Consider the following 20,059-nt stretch of genomic DNA (forward strand, 5'->3'; position numbering starts at 1 on the left):
GCGAGGCAAGCCCTCCCCACGGGGGGCGGGTGTGTCTGGGAAGGAGCTGCCCGATCAATACTGTGCATTAAGCAGAGGTGGGGGCAGGGTGAGCGTGCTGCCGCCGCATCCAGCTCCTCGGGGCTCAGACAAACCAAGCCGCCTCCCACCCGGCCTTATCAGACCCTGTGCGATAAGAAAAATCTCTCCTGGCTCTGCTTTGCTTCACTCACCCACGGCTCTCTGCAGGCCAAGCAGACCCTAACGGGGCTGCCCAGACAGGCACAAAAGGCGTCTTGTCAGGCCCGCCAGCGACCGACGCAGACCTTTCATGGTGTCCTGAGGTCCTCACTGTGCCCGCAGACGGCATAACTAGTCCGAGGCCGGGGAAGAAAGGGGGCGCCAAGCCAGACCACCCTGTCCTTAGTGGATCATTTACTCCCTTTAGTGGCAGCATAGTCCATATTTAAGCAGTTCTGGAAGAACACACTTGCTCTTTTGGGGCTCAAATCTAACCCAGCCCCACAAGATGGGAAAGTTGCAGGTGGGGAAGGGGCTCTGGGTGGTGGGGAGAGCAGGCCGGGTGGGGGGCGTCCAGCCAGGGAAGCAGGAAGGAAGTGGACGCCACTTCTTTACCCTGTGGCCTCCCAGCCTGCCCTGCACTCCTTAACCCGGAGGGAAAAGCAGCCGGGTCCTCGGCCAGTGGGCGGGCAGGGGTGGGGAAAAGGGCCCTGTTTGCTAGTGGTTTCGGGCTGGCTGAGGGCCAGGCCTGGGGCCTCACCTGGAACCCCCCTGTAGGTGTTGTCTCTTACATGGGGCTGCCTTCCAGGCAGAGCCTGGGTGGCTGGACAGGCAGGGGTAGGGCTCCAGGCTCACGGGCTTGAGGGCGGGCCCTGGCTCCACCTCCACACCCTCCTTCCCACCTGGCTCAGGCCCAGCAGGCTCCTGCCTGGCGGCACTTCCAAAGGATGACACCCTGGGCTCTGACCCGTAGCCTTTAACCCAGCCTGGGGGCTGGGAGCTCAGGCTCCTCTGCCACCACCCAGGCTGGGGAGTCAGGGGTAATGTCTCTCACCTCAAGGTCTCAGCTTCTTCTTCTGTACAATGGGGTCATGATTGCACCTAAACTTACAGTTAATACAGGATTAAATGTGAAAATGCTTACAAAACACCCCTAGGCCCTGTCCAGGATAGCACCAAGTATGTTGAAGGTGCTCAAAAATAACACTTGATCCCCCATGGGCCCCACGTGAGGGGCACCGTACATAGCATTCGGCATTTTACACATAAACGCACTGAATTTCCCCAATAACTCCATCCAGTAGATACTATTACTAGTCTCATTTTGTAGACAAATGAGAAACTGAGGCTCAGATGGGGTCAGTGACTTGCCCACAACAGCAAATGCCATGTGCTTCTCACGGTCACTGTATTTTGTCACCATTTTGTAAGCACTTCCTATGTACCAGGCGCCAGGCCCATGTGTGGTGGACACGAAGCTGGGCTCCCACCCCTCTGGGGGGGGCAGCTTCTTCTGGGAGAAGGACCAGGTGGTGTCCAGGGCTAAGGGCGAATCCTTGAGAGCAGTTCCAGACCCTGACCTCCAGGCTCCGTGGCTGTGGGGCATCTTCGAGGGCTGGCTGATGGCTAAGACTCAGGTCCCCATCTGTCTGTCCAGATACTGGAGGTTGAGTTGGCTCTTCTTGCTCATTTCCTGCTATTCCCACAAGGGAAATGGGATCTGGTTAAGAGGCATCCCTCTTTGTCTCTCTGGTCCAGGACCATCTCATACATCTCTGCTGTTCCTGCCGGGGGCTGCAAAATCTGTACTACCTCCCCTAAAGGGCTCAGGCATACCCAGAACCACTGTTCTTCTGGGGAACGGCCTCATATGAGCTCTAACTCAGCGGGGGCTTGTCCAGTCAGAAGGCACTTACTGTGTGCCTCAGGACTGGAGTGTTCAGCCACCTGCAGGGTCCCAGGTCCTCACATGCATCTGTGGACTCCTCCCTGGGCCCTCTTTGAGCTGGAGAAGGATCTAAGCAGAGAGCCCCCAAGCCCCCTCTGCTTCTGCTGACTCACAGAATACATCTCCACGCCCAGGGCAGAGCTGGCCATGGGGCTTGACCCCTGCCCAAGTGGTCAGCTGTGTGAACTACATAAATGTTGGGACGATACTGAAGATGCCAACTGCCTTAACGAAAATACCATAAGCTGGGTGGCTCATAACAATATTTATTTCTCACAGTTCTGGAGGTAAGAAGTTCAAGATCTGGTTTGGTGAGGGCTCTCTTCCTGGCTGTTAACTTTTTGCTGTGCCCCCACATGGTGGAAGGGGCAAGGGAGCTTTCTCAGGCAGTTTTAATTATCTTTTTTTTTAATTTTTTATTTATTTAATTTACTTTTGGTTGCGTTCAGTTCCACATTGCTGCGCACGGGCTCTCCCTAGTTGCCGTGAGTGGGGGCCCCTCTTTGTTGCGGTGCGCAGGCGTCTCACCGCGATGGCCCCCACGCACTGTGGAGCACGGGCTCCAGTAGTTGTGGCACGTGGACTCAGTAGTTGTGGCTCGTGGGCTCTAGAGTGCAGGCTCAGTAGTTGTGGCACACAGGCCTAGTTGCTCCGCGGCACGTGGGATCCTCCCGGACCAGGGCTCGAACCTGTGTCCCCTGCATTGGCAGGCGGATTCTCAACCACTGCGCCACCAAGGAAGCCCTCTCAGGCAGTTCTTATAAGGGCACTAATCCCACTCACGAGGGCTCTGCCCTCATGACCTAATCACCTCCCAAAGGCCTACAGCACCAACTTTAATTGGAGGTGGGAAGCAGTGGCCACCACTACAACCACCGCAAGCTGGCCTCAGGTAGAAGTCAAACTTCCAGCTGGGCAGAGGCGTCGATGGCAGGGGACATCTGGACCAAGCAACAAAGGGGGCATGGAGGGGTGACCAGAACCAAGTGCTTGGCAGGGAGAGGATTTTCCTTGCCGGGCAGCGTTGCTATTCTGAATTGGCATCAGAGAACATGGGTAGTATTTGCAGGGATTTGCAGGAAGTCTTCTAAGGGGGGTCTGGGTGTGTTTCTAGGTTGCTTCCTCTCCACCCTCCTTGGGCTGGGGCAAAGGAAGGCGTCTGAGTCTAGGGGTCAGAATGGGCAGGCCAGGTGATGCACACACATGGAGCACACACTGGGCTGTTCTCTGCAAGGAGGAAGCTGACTGACTGGACCCCAGGGCAGACCTAACACAGGGCCCTGGCAAAGGGCTGGGCATGAAGGGCACAGCCCAGTTGGATCCCGAGTGCCTGGCAGCACCAGTCAGCCCAGTTCTCTCTGGGTTTTGAAATAAAGTATGGAGAGCAGTAGCTTGTTAGTGATAAGAGGAGGACAGATTAAAAAGCAGAGCGGGAGAAAGAAGGCGAGAAGATTCAGCTTCTGTAGGTTCCCAAAGACAAGCCCTCACATTAACCCCTTCTCCTCGCGGGTGGGCACGGGCGCCCCTGCTGCTTCTGCTCCAGTTAGGAAAGGGCACTAACAGGAGCACACGGTGGGGCCCCAGGGGCCAGCATGGAGGCGTGGGCAGAGACCAGCACAGGAAGCCTGGGGCTGCGGCGCCACAGTTAGACCTGAAGGTCAAAAGCAGAATTCCAGCTGACTCCTACCCCTTTTTTTGCTCTCCTGCTAAGCTGCCAGGTAGGGGCGAGGAGGTGGGTGTGTCCATGTTTTAGTGGCAGTGGCACCACACCTTTGAACTCTACCGGCCTGAGTCACCTCCATGCGGAGGGGTGGGTGGGCTGAGGGCCTAGAGGTGTGTCTGGGGGGGAGGGGGAGGTGGGGAGAGCCAAAGCTTCTCTGGTGAAAAATCAAAGGCACTTAAGTGGAATATGGGCTATAGCCAGAAAGAGCAAGACAGAAATCTGAAGGAGGGCCTGGACTCTCAGGTCAGGGAGGCCAGGAGCTACAGCTGGCTCCTCAGTCAGGCGGGGCCTGGGTCTCTGTGGGCCAGAATGGCTGGAGACTGGGACCTGACAGCCAAGGGGGGAGTGGGACAGGGCAGAGTAGCTCAGCGGTGGCTTCCCCAAGGAAGACAGCCTTCTCCAGGCTGAGGCCTGCCAGGTTGCCGGTGTCTACTGGCTCCTAGCACACGTCTGATTCCTTAGTCTGATGAGATGCCTCTGGTTTCTGCCCTGGGAGGGAGAGAGAGGGAGAGGGGCTGGCCTTGCCTCAGTTTCTAAGCTGCTCAGAGACAGTCCCAGCCATTGACCTGGCTGGAGGTCTGGAGCTGTGGTCAAGGACCAAAACCCTTCTCCAAGGGACAGAGGCTCTAGACACAGGGTGCAGCCAGGCCCAGGAATCTCTGATGCTGGTTCTTGGTTAGCATGGACCTGGGGACAGTTTTCACAGCCTCCGGGCAAATGGGCTGGCTGCTGAAGCCATTTGACTCTTTGGGCCCAGATCCGGCCAGACTTGATGGGACTCCATGGAACAGCCTGTACTCCAAAGCCAACTCTAGGATCTGGGATAGCCCACCGGTCTCTAGTCCTGCATCTACCTTGGCTTCCAGCATTCAAGGGTGCCCTGTACTTTCCAGAGTTTCTTCCCGCAATAGCCCAACCCAAGTTTCTCCCGAGGGGAGGGGCTGCAGGTCAGTCACAGAATCCCTAGTCAGTGCCACACAGGCATAGGGCCCATGGTCTGTGCCCCCGTGCAGGCCCTGGGCTATGGGTACTCCCGCAGCTGGGAGAGCAGGAGGTGATGGAGGAGCAGAAGCAAAGGAAAGAGAGAACGAAGGCCCTCAGACCACAGGTCCCAGTGCCCCAGGTCCTGGCCATCTAAAATGCCAAATCACAATGCCTGGCTACCAAATTCCAGTTGGGTCTGCGATTGCTTTCTGTGTGGAGATGCCGTTTCTAAGTATAGATTATAAACTCCTCGGGGGTGGGTCTATGACTTGCAATTCTTTGGTATTCAACTCCAGAGAGTGGCAGGTGGGCCCAAACAGCACTCTCAGCCCAGTACCTGGATGCAGGCTGAGGGGCAATCCCCACCAGCAGGAGTCCCCAGTAAGCCCCTGCCTGCCTGCCTGCTTGCCTGCCTGTGTGAATGCGGGGTGGGGTGGTGGAGCTGGACTGGGCATGGCCTGGGGTCCCACTCTGCCTCCTGCCAGGGCCTGGCTCCCTGTAGCTTTCCCTGGCCGGGCCGAAGAGGGAGGGCAAAGCAGGTGGGGAACCGGCTGGGAGGTGTAACTTGAGCTGGGAGGAATTCCCTGCCCTTCCTCAGTGCTTTTATTAAAGTAGGGCGGGGAAGGGCAGGCTTCCATCGGAAAAATCTCCCAGGCAGCCGGGGAGGTGGGGAAGCCGCTGAGAGCTGGGAGGGAGCACCGGCCTGGCTGCAAATAGAAATGGCACACAGGGCAGCAGCCCGGGCAGGAGGCTCCAGGCCGGCGCAAGGGCACCGAGGCCCGAGCCTACCGGGGACGCGCTGAGGGGGGTGTCTCCCCACCATGCCAAACCTCTCCCCTTCTCCTGGGCGGGGAGCAGGGTCTTAGAAGTCGGGAAAGAACGTCTACGCTTTTGCTCTGGGTCAACGGAGCTAGTGCCCTCACTGTCCCTAATCCGGAGGACGGCGCTCGGCGACCCCATGGAGCCGAGGGCGCTGGCTGGACGCAGCTCTGCGCCAGGAGGCGGCGCCTAATCACCCACGGGACCGCTCCAGAGATGGGCCCCGGTAGGGACGTCTGCCGGGCTCCTGGTGAAAAAATGTTCGGGGTCCACCCTCTTGGGCCCGGGCCTTGGCGTAGGGGCGCTGGTGGAGGAAGCGCCGGGTGAGACCGGGTCTCCCTCTTAGATGCCATCTGGCCGTGGCGCGGCTTGCGCGCAAGAGTCTGAGAAAGTCGCCAAAGCGCCCCCTCAACCCGAATGGGCTGCCTCGGAGGTTCGCACCCCCTCCCCCTATCCCAGCCCGCCGCGCGAGGCTCAGTGTCACCCAAACTAGAGTCTATCTAGGCAGGAGCGCTGCCTGCTGTGCCCGAGATCCACCCCCCCCGACACACACACACAGAGCAGCCCCCTTCCCATTCGCAAAGAACGTCACCGTGCGTCCGCAGAGCTCTCGAGGAATCAGGAGTCCGGTAGGGAGGGAAGGAGAGGAACAAGGGCTGGGGGCGGCAGAAGCGGCTCCCGGGACGCGGGCTGGGAAGGATCAGTGCCCAGGGCGGGGCTGTAGGGGTAGAGAGCGGGCGCAAGCCCTACGCCCTCCAGGGTTTGGGAAGAGGTGCACCGCCAAGGGCCAGCTGGGGAGGGGCAGCTTGCCGGGTCCCCTTTCTTCCCCGCCCCCAACTCCGGGACTGGGGTTCATCTCCGCGCTCTTCCTCTCCACGCTTCAGGCTGCGGGCGTGGCTTCCTTCCCACCCCAAGTCCCCCAGCCCCAAGTCCTCCAACCCGTGGCAAAGGGACTGGGCGAGGGCCCTTACCTCGGCATTGACTTCTGCGTCCTCCGCCGCTGCGCCGCGGCCCAGGCAGCCCAGAAGCACCAGCAGCAGCGGCAGCAGTCGCGGCCGCGCAGCCGTCTCCCGGCCGCTAAGGAGACTGCCCGCCCAGCCCGGCCGTCCGGGCGCGCTCCGGTCGCTGCCCATGCTTCCGGCGACCGGCCTGGCCCGGGGCGCTGCTGCACGCGCGGCTCGCCCGCTCGCCGGGTCCCCGCACGCGGCTCGGAAACTTGCGACGCTCCCTGGCTCCCCGCCCGGCGGGCGCGAGGCAGACCTCCCGGTCCCGGCCACCGCGGAGCCGCTTAGGTCTCCTCGGCAAATTCCCACGCCCGAGGAAAAGCGGGCCGGGCAGGGCCGGGCGCTCGGAGCCTGCCCACGGGGGAGAGGGCGGGCCGGAGCCGCCCGCCGCGGGGTCCTGCAGCCTCGGCGCCCGGGGCCCGGCTCTCGAGAGCAAGCGCAACTCCTGAGCCTTTGTCTGGCTCAGCGCTCCGGCCGCCCGGTCCCGCGGCGCCCCCTGCGCGCCCAGCTCCTTCTGTCCATGTCCGGGGCCAGGCGCTGCCCAGAGCGCGCGCCTCCCGCCCGTGGATCCTGCTCGCCCCGCGCCCGACCGGGCCCGGGTCCCCGCGCAGCCCAGGGATGAGGCGCAGGGAGCCGGTCGGAGCGAGTGAGCGAGCCAGAGAGCCGGCGCCAGACGTTCCCGGCGAATTCCGCGCAGCCCCGAGCGCTCCCGGCCCTCCTCCCCGCGATGCACTACCGCCGCTCTTAAAGGGCCAGTGCTCTCGTGGCGGGCGGACCCAGGCGGGGGCCGGGGGCGGTACCTCAGCCAGAGGCTTCTTGGTAGCAGGTGCCGGCGGTGGAGCCGGACAGGCGACCCTTTTACTCTTCCCAGACGGCGGGAATCCTCCCCAGTCCGCCCCCGTCACTCCCCTCCTTGCTTTTGGGGAGCTGGGTCGACCCCCAAGAAGCCCGCCCCACAGAGGGAGGCGCAAAAAGGAATGAAGACGCCTCTTTCTCCCAACTAGTGGGTGGGTGGGGATACTGAGGCAGCGGTGAGCAGGGAGAGCCGAGGAGAGACCCAAGTGTCTGGTCTTAGGCTAAAAAAAAAAGAAAAAGAAAAAGAAAAAAATCTAGAGATTTGTTGGCCTGAGGTCTCTTTTCAAAAGCCTCAGGGTGTCCTTGGCCCTTCAGGACTTTTCTCAGTTGCCAAGTGAAGCGTTGGGTATCTTGGATGGGCAGTGCCAAGCGACAGAGACGCGGTTGCAGTCCTGGGTTGCCACATACTTGCTGTATGGAGGTGGGCAAGTTACTTAACTTTTCTGAACCTCCAAGTCCTTATCTGGAACGCAGGGCAAAGGGCTGGGGTGGGGGGTTAGATATACTTCTGGCTGCTGGCCTAGCACACATTAGGTGTCCGAGCAAAGAACACTATTTTGTGCAAATGAAATGTGACAATGCAGCCCCACAGGGTGCTGGGCGGGTGGGCAAAACTCCCCGCAGAGCGGAGCTTAAAGTGCTAGTTTAATTCTATTCCAAGAGCGGCTTGAGATCCGGTCGGTTTGGATGCTGAAGACTTGAGGTGGGAGCCCTGTGTCTAAGGTCCACAGAGGCTGCGCATCCAGACCAAGGGAAGTCCGGGAGGGGCAGAGTCGTGAGGTGAAGACCCCCGCGCGAGGGCAGGAGGGCGGAGACCGTCCCTCTCCAACGCCACCTCCCAGCCCCAGAAATGGGAGCTTTCCTTACCTGAGGGCAGGTTTCCCTAATGTAAGCCCTCAGGTCGCCTGGCAGGCCTCACGTCCTGGAAATCCACAGAGATCTGGCAGAGCTTCAGAAATGGCCTGTTCACCGACCTGCCAGGTGAAGAAAAAGAGCACTGTTAAAGAGAACAGGCAGTAAAGTGACGAAGATAGATTTTATTAAAAAAAAAAAAAACTATTGCAATTGAGACTCCGGTATAGAACTGGGCCTGATTCAAAATACAACTGGAACAAGTGGGGATTTACTGCCAAGGAGCAAGTGGGGGGCGGGGCGGCATTGGTGGATGGAAAATTACTAAGGGGAGACATCAAGTCTGGGGGGATTCTGGCTGAAGGCAGGTGAGGGTGATCAGATATCCCCTGGGGCATAGTGGGGATGCTGCGTTTGATCAGGTATCAAGGGTGGGGCATTCAGCTAAACTGACTTAGCAAGATTCTTGCTAAAACTGGATTCTGGAAGGAAGTACAGGGATGGGTCTTGTTGGGGAGAAGGTTCAAGGGAGCCTGACTGAAGTTTGGTTAAGCAAAGGGTCTTTTTCATTTCCCCCTTTTATTCAAGGGAAGGAGAGGCATTCTTTCCTCTGATCAATCTACATCCATTTCTCATTTTATTGCTTTTTATTCTTTTAGAACCAGCTGAATCATCTGTTGAGACTTGATGGTTGCTAATTGCTGTACTGTAGGATCCACAGACATTTGATAAGAGGAATACCTTGAAGATAAATGGAAAGATGAAGGTTAGAGGCTGAATTGGTCCTTGTGCCCAACTTTGGAGACCTTCAGGGATCTACCAGAAGTCCCAGGACCTGTTGTCCTTCCTCAGTGGGTGGTGTCAGCGCGATGGTGGTGATGCACACACTTCTTCATTCACAGCTCGAACCTTCCTGGTTATGGCAGAGATGTCAGGTAGACTGCTGAGGACAAAGGTGCAGCAGTTGCTTCCAACCACTGTACACGTGCCCCCTTTTCGGGTCGTACCAAGGGCAATGCAGTTATGGAGAATAGCACGCTGGGTTTCTCATTGTTGGTGAGTCACTGATTTCAGGCCAGTGGTGCTGTTATCTGGGAACAGGGTGAATTGCTTCAGCAATGAGTAGATGATTCTGTCATTGAGTCAAGCTTCTTTTGTTTTTATTCGTCTTTTTAAAATTTTATTTATTTATTTATTTATGTTTGGCTGCCCACGGCCTTTCTCTAGTTGCGGCGAGTGGGGGCTATTCTTCGTTGTGGTGCGCGGGCTTCTCATTGCGGTGGCTTCTCTTGTTGCAGAGCATGGGCTCTAGGTGTGTGGGCTTCGGTAGTTGTGGCACGTGGGTTTCAGTAGTTGTGGCATGTGGGCTTCAGTAGTTGTGGCTCACGGGCTCTAGAGCACAGGCTCTAGAGCACAGGCTCAGTAGTTGTGGCACACAGGCTTAGTTGTTCCGCGGCATGTGGGATCTTCCCGGACCAGGGCTCGAGCCCGTGTCCCCTGCATTGGCAGGCGGATTCTTAACCACTGCACCACCAGGGAAGTCCCGAGTCTAACTTCTTGAGACAGGCTGTAGATTCCTGGGAATGGTACCCAAAAGGTGGCAAACCGTTCCCCCAAAAGTAGTGAGGTCGTGGATGGAATGTAGGCCCAGTTCTGCAGCTGTTTTTTCCTAAATTGTTTCCCTGGGAACCAAGATCATCTACAATGATCCTGGATACCTTTTGTTCCTACAGTGAGAGGAGATGAACCTGAGGGAGTGGGTGATTGTTTTAGAGACAGTTTAAGAGAGGAAGGAGGTTGTGGGGAATAGAGTAAGATGAAGGGATTGGTAAGATTGGCAAGGTAGGAAGATCTGGCCCAGTTGGCAAGTAACAGCCAATAAACTTGGGTTCCATGCACAAAATAAGAATCATCTGGAGTTAGCGAGGGGCCATAGAGATAGTTATCTGATGGCTGAGGGTAACCAAAGGATGCTAAATTTAGGGTGGGGAAAGGATTTGTTTGAAGGTAGTCCCTGTGGGGTTGGTCTGGGTCCCAGAAATTAGGCTGGGAGGGGCAGTGGGATCATTTCCACTCATGTGAGGGATATCCAGGATTCCTATAGTGGCTTGGGGGTTTTATGTTTGATCTAGTGGCAGCTAAGGAAGTATAATGGTGAATGCTCACTCTCAGAAGGGAGCCAGTGGCAAAATGACGATGGCAACAGACTTGACCCTTGTGAGGATAGACTGGAATAGGTGCAGGGGTTTCTTACAGTATAAAGTGGTGGAGGGGTGACTTCCCTGGCGGCTCAGGGGTTAAGACTCCACACTTCCATTACAAGGGACACAGGTTCCATCCCTGGTCAGGCGGGGAACTAAGATCCCGCATGCCACACGGAGAAGCCAAAAAAGAAAAAAAAAAAATGGTGCAGGGAAAGAGAGGGAGGGTTTTAGCAAAATAGATATCCTGATTGATCAAGGGATCTGGGAGATGCCAGATCAGATGTGCGCACAGGAAAGGGAGGACAGTACCAATAGTCTGTGGTGTTAATGGAAGTGGCAACTAGTTTAGCCAAGCTTACAGGTTCTGTGGGCAAAATAGTCTTGCTGAGAGAGGGAAAAGCAGGGCATGGAAGAGGAGCAGGAACTCATAAATTTAGAAATGAAGGTGGAGACTCATCTCAGGTGAGGGAAAGTCATAGTTAAGGCAGAAGGTTTTTTTTTTTTGCGGTACGCGGACCTCTCACTGTTGTGGTCTCTCCTGTTGCAGAGCACAGGATCCGGATGCGCAGGCTCAGCGGCCATGGCTCACGGGGCCCAGCCGCTCTGCAGCATGTGGGATCTTCCCAGACCGGGGCACGAACCCGCGTCCCCTGCATCAGCAGGTGGACTCTCAACCACTGCACCACCAGGGAAGCCCCAAGGCAGAAGGTTATTGTGGGAAGAGCAGGAGGGTCTCCACGCAAATGGTAAGGATAAGAAGCAGAGGAGAAAGGGGAGGGACCCAGGTGGGTCTCGTTCTGTGGTCTTGAGTGGAAATTGACTCCCTCCTGACCTCATTTACTGTTCTAAGGTTCTTGGGGCAACTCTCTGCCCTGGCTGTCATCTGCTTATGGAGGCTCTCAATAGAGACCCAGTTTGAAGTCCCACTTGGAATACTTCCACGGTCTGAATAGTTCTTGTATTTCATTTTTTTAAATTTTAATTTAATTTTATTTTTATTGAAGTTTAGTCGATGTACGGTAATATTATGTAAGTTATGGTTGTATAGTATAGTGATTCACAATGTTTAAAGGTTACACTCCATTTATGATTATTATAAAATATTGGTTATATTCCCCATGTTGTACAATATATCCTCGTAGCTTATTTTATACCTAATAGTTTATACCTCTTAATCCCCTTCCTGTATATTACCTCTCCCCCTCCCCTCTCCCCACTGGTAACCACTAATTTGTATTCTATACTTGTGTGTTGGCTTCTTTTTTGTTATATTCCCTAGTTTGTTGTATTTTTTAGATTCCACATATGAGCATACAGTATTTGTCTTTCTCTGTCTGATTTATTTCACTTAGCATAATGTCCTCCAAGTCCATCCATGTTGCTGCAAATGAGAAAATTTCATTCTTTCTTATGGCTGAGTAGTATTCCATTATATATATATATAGATAGATAGATAGATATATACCCCACGTCTTCTTTATCCATTCATCTGTTGATGGACACTTAGGTTGCTTCCATATCTTGGCTATTGTAAATAGTGCTGCTATGCTGTGAACACTGGGGTGCACATATCTTTTCAAATTAGTGTTTTGTTTTTTTTCAGCTATAAACCCAGGAGTGGAACTGCTGGGTCATACGATAGTTCTATTTTTAGTTTTTTGGGAAACTTCCATACCATTTTTCACAGTGGCTGCACCAGTTTACACTTCCCTCAACAGTGTTCCCTTTTCTCCACATCCTCTCCAGCATTTTTTATTTGTGCTCTTTTTGATGATGGCCATTCTGACAGGCATAAGGTGATATCTCATTGTGGTTTTGATTTGCATTTCCCTAATGATTAGTGATGTTGAGCATCTTTACATGTGCCTATTGGCCATCTGTATTTCCTCTTTGGAGAAATGTCTGTTCAGTTGTACTCGTTTTTTTCAACTGGGTTGTTTGTTTTTTTTGACATTGAGTTGTATGAGTTATTTGTATAAGACTCCTGTGTTTCTTTCGTTGTGAAACATGAGCCCAAGGTTGAACACCCTGTGATTTGACAGCAGTGTTAGCAACGAGCAAACCTGTATAAGGTCCCTTTTGGGCGCAAGACTGGTTTTCTAATGGTGGCATTTCTAGAATACCAGATGGCCTACTTGTAGAGCACATGAGGGATCAGGAAGTCTTGACTTGTTGATTATAGGATCGAGTATATTTTGTTAATCCTTGACAGTATCTAAGGATGTTGCATTGAATTAAGTTAGAATCTTCCACTAGACAAGATGAATAAGGCGTCTTTGTGGGCCTTCCTGTGATCATTTCAAAAGGGGATAGCTTGCCTGGAGATAGGGGTGATGATCTGAGAGTCTTAAGAGCAAGGGGCGGTGCTTGTGGCCATGTAAGTCCAGTCCTTCAGACAGTGGAGCCAGTTTGGTCTTGAGAATGCTCTTTCTACGGCACCTGATGGCTGAGGATGGTAAGGATGGTGGAGTCTTTGACTAAATGTGTTGCCTTTTCAATTTCCTGTATAATTTTACCAATGAAATGTGATCTTCTGTCACTAGAGATGGCAGAGGGGATGCCCCAAGTGGGGAAGATTTGTTGCAGGAACACTTTGGCATCTGATGCTGCTGAGGCATTCGGGCAGGGGAAAGCCTCTAACCATTTAGAAAACAGGCAGACGACAGTGAGAACACGTTGGTAGCCTTGTGCTTTTGGTAACTGGATAAAATCTATTTGCTAGTGAAGGAAGGTCTGAGGGGGAGGTGCCTCCCTTCTTGCCCCACCTTTACAGGTTTTCCAGGGTCATGTTACTGGCAATCGAGGCAAGTGAACTGCTTGATCCAAATAAAAGCCAAAGGGTCCAAACTACTGTTTGTGTAATGCATCCTGCATCCTGTCCTTTGCATGTGAGTCATGTCATATAAACCACACACAGTGACTCAAGAGAGATACTTAAGAGCTACCAAGCAGCCGTCTGGGTGCTTGCAAAGTCCATGTGAATGGCTTGAACAGCCAGCTTTTCCCCATCCAGTTCTTTCTGAGTCTGAAGCTGTTATTTAGGCCATGTGGACCCCTTTTAAGACTTCCTTAGGAGTCATCCTAAATGAGTGTTCCCCCTCAAGAAAAGGTGAATAATCCCATTGGGATCTAGGGCCTTGAAGCAGGATGCAGGAGGCATGGTCCCAAGGCTTAGAAACTGCTTGGATTTCTTGGGTGGTTGGGGAAGACCCTGCTAATGTATCATATTTGTTGGGCCTCATCTGAATGTTTTTGTTCTATGTCCTTCAGTTTTAGCTGTCATGATCTGCTGGGACAATAACAATGCCTCTAGAAGTTCTGCTGTTTGGGGCCCATTTTTGACTGGGGTACCAGCTGCTGTCATGAATCCTCTGTGTTTCTATCATGTACCAAAAATCATGTACTAACCCAAAGGCGTAGCAGCTATCAGCATAGATGTTCACCTTCATTCCTTATGCTCTTAGGCAAGCCCAAGTAAGAGCAATTAATCGGGCTACGTGGGCTGATCTGACATTTGGCAAGGCTCGATATTCTAGAGGTTTATATTGATCAGTGATGGCATATGCAGCCTGGAAGGCCCCATCTTCCTTCCGGAGGTAGGAGCTTTTAACATGAAGAGTGAGGTCAACTTGGGGGAGGGTTTTTTCTGCTAAATCTAGCCTAAGACAGGATAATGATCTAGTGTTAATGACACAGTCATGGGACGTCCCATCAGTGGGTAAAGGAAGCAAGGTAGCAGGGTTAAGGTTTTGACAGCGACGTATTGTGATGTGAGAGGGAAAGAGTGGTAAGATTTCGTAAGAGGTAGGTCGAAATGCAGAAAAGTACTGTGTGTTTTCATTAGGCAATAGGGTCTGTGCAGCATGAGGGTCATGTATATTAAGCAAATGACCTAATACTCAGTCAGAGGTAGCTTGGACAAGTTTGGTGGTTGTAGCCATGGCTCACAGGCAAGGGGGATATGCCTTAGCTGCTGGGTCAAAGGCCAAACTATAATATCCCAGAGGTCTTTGGTGTCCATTATGCTTCTAGGATAACACTGACGGCATGACCCTCTCATTCGTGCACAAACAAGGAAAAAGACAGGGAGTCGTTGGAAAGTTCAAGGGTGGGAGGTAAAAGCAGAGAGCCCTTAAGGTTCTTGAAAGCATCTTTGGATAGGGGGTTCCGGACTACTGGGTCTGTGGGGTGCCTCCCCAGTCATGGCATAGAGGGGTAAGGCAATCAGAGAATTAGGTATCCACGGCCTACAATATACCACAAGACCCCAAAACGCTGTCCATTGCCCTTCTCTTTCAGGGAGAGGAAAATGTTGAATAGCAGAGACTCAGTCTGTGATCATTTTCCCTGCAGCTGAAATATCATGACCCAGATATCAGACACACAGAGAGCATATCTGAATTTCATCTCTAGCCACCTCACGGCTCTTTCTTGCGAATGCCTTAAAAAGGTATTCAGCGTCCAAAAGGAGTTGTCCTAACTGCCAGAACATAGAAGGGGGTCATCTGCATATGGGATTAAAGTGAAGTCTCCTGGGAATTTAAGTCCCTTGAACTGGCATTCAGGGTGTGTGAGAAGGAAGTAGGAGCCTCAGTAAAACCCTGGGGCATAACAGTCCAGGTATATTACTGGTTATCCCAGGAGAAGGCAAACAAGTACTGGATTCCTTATAAAGGGGAATCCTAAACAACGCGCAACACAAATTGAGGGCTGGGAAATATTGGGTGTTGGGAGGAATAGCAGACAGGATAGTGCCAGGATTGGGCACCAGGGCAAATCTGTGTTTCACGATTTTGATAAATCTCAGATCTGGACTAACGAACATCCTTGCCCATTGGGGGCTTTGATGATCCAAATGGGAGTTGTGCGTGGACTACAAGTGGGAGCTCGACGTTTCCTGTCTGATTAATCTTGGATTATCAGGCAGAGCCTCTCAAGGCCTTCTGGCCTTCAGTGCTATTGGGGAATCCTGTGGAGGGGCATGGAAAGATCGACTTATATCTTAAGCGGTAGGCTTCCCCCTCCTCTCGAGGTCTGGCCACTCCCAGACCCATGTCTTTTTTTCTTACAATTTCAGCAAGGGTCTTGATCCATAGGAGACTCTGATTTTGGAGCTTGCCATAGATTAAAATTTTCAGGTCCTTCTAGCTCTTTTAACTGCAATGCCATAAGCTTGTGTTGTGTATTTTCCAATTTTCTGGAAATAACATCTTCATAATGCTGGGCTAATGTCTGGAGCTCAGACATGTTTGCATTTTGCCAGTTAATATTATTTCTCCGTAATGTGTCACGGAGCTCTGGTCTGGGGCCATGTACAAAGCTTGTGGCCAGAGCAGAGGCTGTTAGGGAGGTCAGGTCCAGCCGCAGATGCTCTTTCCTGTTGTTTCTAATTGATGGTGATGGTCAGCCACCGTTCATCTCTTTGCTGTTTACAATTTTGAATACACAACCGACCAGTTTTGGTGAGAGGGACCCGAGGGATGGCTCCTGGTAACTTTCCTCTTACTTCCCTCGTTCTCCAATGAGAATCAGGGTCATCTGAGACCCTTGAGGGTCTTCAGGGATGGTGCTCCATTTGGCCTTTCCAAGCCAAAGGGAGGTATCCCCAGGGCCAGCCAATAGGTGGATAAGTTGACATAAATTGGGGAATCTGGAGAGTATGCTCCCAGAACAATCTTCAATTGAAGACTCAATAAATCTTCAACAAATCTTTCCTTTTTCATTCGGGAGTCAGGAAAATTCTTTTCTTTTTTAAATTAACTAATTAATTAATTAATTTGGCTGCATCGGGTCTTAGTTGTGGCATGCAGGATCATTCCTTGACATACGCGGGTTCTTCTTGGTGGCGCCCCGGCTTCTCTCTAGTTGTGGGCTTCTCTCTACAGGTTCAGTAGTTGCAGCGCACGGGCTTCAGAACACGTGGGCTCGGTAGTTGCAGCACACGGGCTCTCTAGTTGTGGCACGCGGGCTCTAGAGCACACGGGCTTAGTTGTCCTGCGGCATGTGGGATCTTAGTTCCCCAACCAGGGATCAAACCCACGTCCCCTGCATTGTAAGGTGGATTCTTTTTTTTTTTTGCGGTACGCGGGCCTCTCACTGTTGTGGCCTCTCCCGCTTCAGAGCACAGGCTCCGGATGCGCAGGCTCAGCAGCCATGGCTCACGGGTCTAGCCACTCCGCAGCATGTGGGATCTTCCCGGACCGGGGCACGAACCCATGTCCCCTGCATCGGCAGGCGGACTCTCAACCACTGCGCCACCAGGGAAGCCCGTGGAAGGTGGATTCTTAACCACTGGACCACCAGGGAAGTCCAGGAAATTTCTTGATGATGGCATGTAATTCTGAGAGAGACCAAGGTTTAAATGTTCTCTTTTCTGTTTGCCTCCCTTGACAATGGGTAACAGCCACACCCTGAGCTTCATCTACAAGAGGTGGGGATCTGGAGAACCTTACAGTTTCAGGGAGTTGAGGGGCTGGGGTGCCACTGGTGAAGGACGTTCTGGGAGAGAGGGACAGATATCATGGAGAGCTGGGAGGGGAACTCCGGGGCACTGTGAAGGTGTCTAGGGGGTTTCCTGGGTCAGAAAACATTTTCTTCTTTTTTTTTTTAATATTTATTTGGTTGTGCTGGGTCTTAGTTGCGGCAGGCGGGCTTCTTTAGTTGTGGCTTGCAGGCTCCTTAGTTGTGGCAGGCAGGCGGGCTCCTTAGTTGTGGCATGTAAACTCTTAGTTGAGGCATGCATGTGGGATCTAGTTCCCCTACCAGGGATCGAACCAGGGCCCCCTGCATTGGGAGCGCAGAGTCTTCACCACCATGCCACCAGGGAAGTCCCAGAAAACATTTTCTGAAGACATTATTTAAGAACATCAATAGTTTGAATGAGGTTTGAATCATTTAGCTGTTTTCAGCTTCTTCATACCGAGTGAAGAAAGTGGACCATTGTGCATCAGAAGTTTTAGCTCCCTTTTGCCCTAGGGCTTCCCCTTAGGTGGGCTAATTTGAGCAGATCCCAGGAGACCCAGAGGGGCTGTGTTAGCTTAAGAGAGTTTGTGGTCAAGTTTTGCCAACAAAAGCAGACAATACTAGGGCCGTAGAAGCATGTAGCCAGCAGGAGTCTGAGGAGAGCTCCCGGTGGTTAAGAAGCCCCCATGTTCTTGACTAACAGTGCCTTTACATGTACGAACAGAAAAACGTGGGATTCTAACCCAGCCTGTCCCTTACAGGGACCAGCCTCGTACCAACAGAAAAGCCTAGAACTCTCACCTAGCTTTTTACAGAGAAACCCAGGACTCTAACCTGGCTTTGGCTTGTCTAGGGCTCTAACCCAGCTTCTAGAGTATACTCTGAGTCCTAAGAATCAAGATCTGTCCTCATTCCGCGTCAATGGACATTTATCCAGAGCACTGGGTTTTGGAGTCGGCTTCACCACTGGATCCCCAAACCAGCAAGCAGCCCGGAGACAAAAAGTGTAGGTAGGTGTGCCCTGTGAGGCCTGGCTGTTGCATCTGAGGATTCAGTGGTGGTTCTGATCCAGATCTGAATCATGGCACCAAAAACTGTTCAAGAGAACTAGAGCTGGACAGAGGTTAAAGTAGTAAAGAGAAATTTTATCCAGAAAGGCTATTGCAATAAGGGGAGAGTGATTCAGTTATATATATGTATCTCTAACTGACTGTATCTATTCTCAGTCACCCAGCTTTAAAACACCACCCCCATCTCGCCTCTATCTTTTCATCTAGCCCCTAACCTCCCCCCTTTTTTTCCTGGAGTCTTTTGAATTAAAGCCCAGACACCTCATTTCACAGCACAGTTTCATTCTGAGACCCTGCTGTGGTGTGAGAGGTTATACAAACAGCTCTGGGTCCGAAGCCAGGCCAGGGGTTCCTGCCCAGCACGAATTTACTTACTGGGCAATCTTGAGCAAGTTATCTCCCTTCTTTGGGTTAGCCTCCTCATCTGTTAAAGGCATATTCTGGCTCAGGTAGAGACTGAGACCCCTCGCTCAGGAAAGGCACTGTGGGCTGGAGCCAGGCCCAGAGACCCCACCCCCACCCCTGGCGCCCCCTGCGGGCCCCCTGGGCTTCTGGTACCAAGACCGGGAATAAACAAACAAGCCGAGGTAATTTCCCGCTTCCTTGGAAACAAAGCTGGGGTGGTCTGGAGAGGCGTGTGGAGAGAAGGGAGAGTGCCAGGTGGAAAAGGGCCAAACAGGCCAAGAGATGATGATTTCTCTGCCCTGCGGGGAACATCTGAGGACACCGAGGCCAGATGTGTTGATTTTGCACCCTCCCTGGTGTGATAAAATCCCCCTGGAGAGCGTGTCTTTATTCCGAGCCAGCCTGCCGAGGGGTGGACCCCAGCCTGCTCTGGTCTTGCCTCCTGTCTCCGGAGCACATCTCCTCTTATGGAAGAGCCCCAGCTGCTCTTGCACTGTCAGCGCGGCGCCCATGAACGCACCCTCTCCAGCTGCACTCTCAGTGTCTGGGCGCCCGCCAAGCCCTGCCGCCTGCTGCCCCTCCCCGCTTGGTGGATCTCCTGCTTCCTTCCTCTATCACCACCTTCCATCCTCTCTTGAAGAGCCGGTTATTGATCTTGGCCCATTTCTCAAAGCCGCTGCACTCTAATTCCATCCGCGCCACATCTTCCCCCAGGGGACGGGCCAGTCAGTCTGTCCTATTAGGTTTGTTAATGGTGATGCTACATGACATGGGGCCCCCTCCCAGGAAGAGCGAGTGCCCGAGATGGAGGCTCCATGCCCCTGATGAGGAAGATTAGGTGGTCTGTGCCCACAGAACCTGCCTTGTTGGAGGCTTGCCTCCATCCTGAGGTTGGAACCTGTAGGAATTTGGGTGGCTTTGCTTGTATCTCCCAGTCTGAGAAGTGCGAAGGTTGGGATGGGGATTCTTCTCTGCACCCTGTCTGCTACCACCATCCCCCCGCATCATTGCCAGTATCCAGAGGGCCGGAGGAGTCTGATTCACCCAACTGCCCAGGTCAGGGACTGGCACAGAGCAGGTGTCAGTAAGTGCTGGCTGCACAGGAGATTTGCCAGGAAGGATGGCTGGCTTCTCCCTCTCCAGCCCGCGTGACCTCAAAAGCCAGAAGAACTGACTGGCTAGTCTAGTTGAATCAGCAGCTCAATGCAGAGGGCTTGGGGAAGAAGGCACAGACTGTGATTTCCTGGGTCTTTCGGCATGGCGATTGGGAGCTGGCCTTAGGAAGCACAGACGGGAGGCACAGTGGGGGCCAGAGCCACAGGCCCCCTTTCCCCACATCTTTCCCTTGGGGGCTCGGGGTGGAGTAGGGGAGAGCAGGCCTGGCAGGCTGCAAAGGGCAGCATGGAGGTTAGGGCCTTACCTGATTTCTCATGTGACCCCAGGCAAGTGGAACCTGCTTTTCTGGAAAAGCAGAATAATCATTCCAACCCAGTTTACTTTTCATGGGGTTCTTGGGAGGAACAGCTGAGAGGGTCCTAGAAAGGACTCAAAAGTGTTACAGCAGGATCGCGTCTAAATGTCTGTGCTTACACCCTGGTCTAGGTGCGGTGTGTGCGACCCTCTGGCCAGCAGGCCTGGCAGGCCAGGTGACCCCACACTGTACTGAGGCATCGTTAAGGCCTCTCCCAGCCACCTTAGACGTCGTAACAGAGACTCCCGAGAGCACTGCCAAA

General features: G+C 53.2%; 1 protein-coding gene and 1 long non-coding RNA gene across 4 annotated transcripts in view; one reads left to right on the forward strand and one right to left on the reverse strand.

Annotated features, from left to right (window-relative positions):
• MMP15 (matrix metallopeptidase 15) overlaps positions 1 to 6,930 on the reverse strand; it is a 20,817-nt gene extending 13,887 nt beyond the window's left edge. Inside the window, exon 1 of one of the 3 annotated variants that reach the window (XM_081216872.1) lies at positions 6,446 to 6,930. In XM_081216872.1, coding sequence (XP_081072998.1) covers positions 6,446 to 6,607 — 162 coding nt within the window. In that variant the 5' untranslated portion in view covers positions 6,608 to 6,930. The remainder of the gene's footprint in view (positions 1 to 6,445) is intronic. The other 2 variants (XM_081216874.1, XM_081216873.1) reach the window with 2 other exon arrangements.
• LOC308606259 lies at positions 6,029 to 20,049 on the forward strand. Its single transcript, XR_014013790.1, has 4 exons — positions 6,029 to 6,103; positions 8,845 to 8,951; positions 10,937 to 11,135; positions 19,929 to 20,049. It is a non-coding gene; the product is annotated as an uncharacterized lncRNA (long non-coding RNA).
• The last annotated feature ends 10 nt before the right edge of the window (positions 20,050 to 20,059 follow it).

The sequence above is a fragment of the Mesoplodon bidens genome (genome assembly GCF_964165515.1).
Source record: "Mesoplodon bidens genome assembly, chromosome: 18".
Lineage (NCBI taxonomy): Eukaryota > Metazoa > Chordata > Mammalia > Artiodactyla > Ziphiidae > Mesoplodon > Mesoplodon bidens.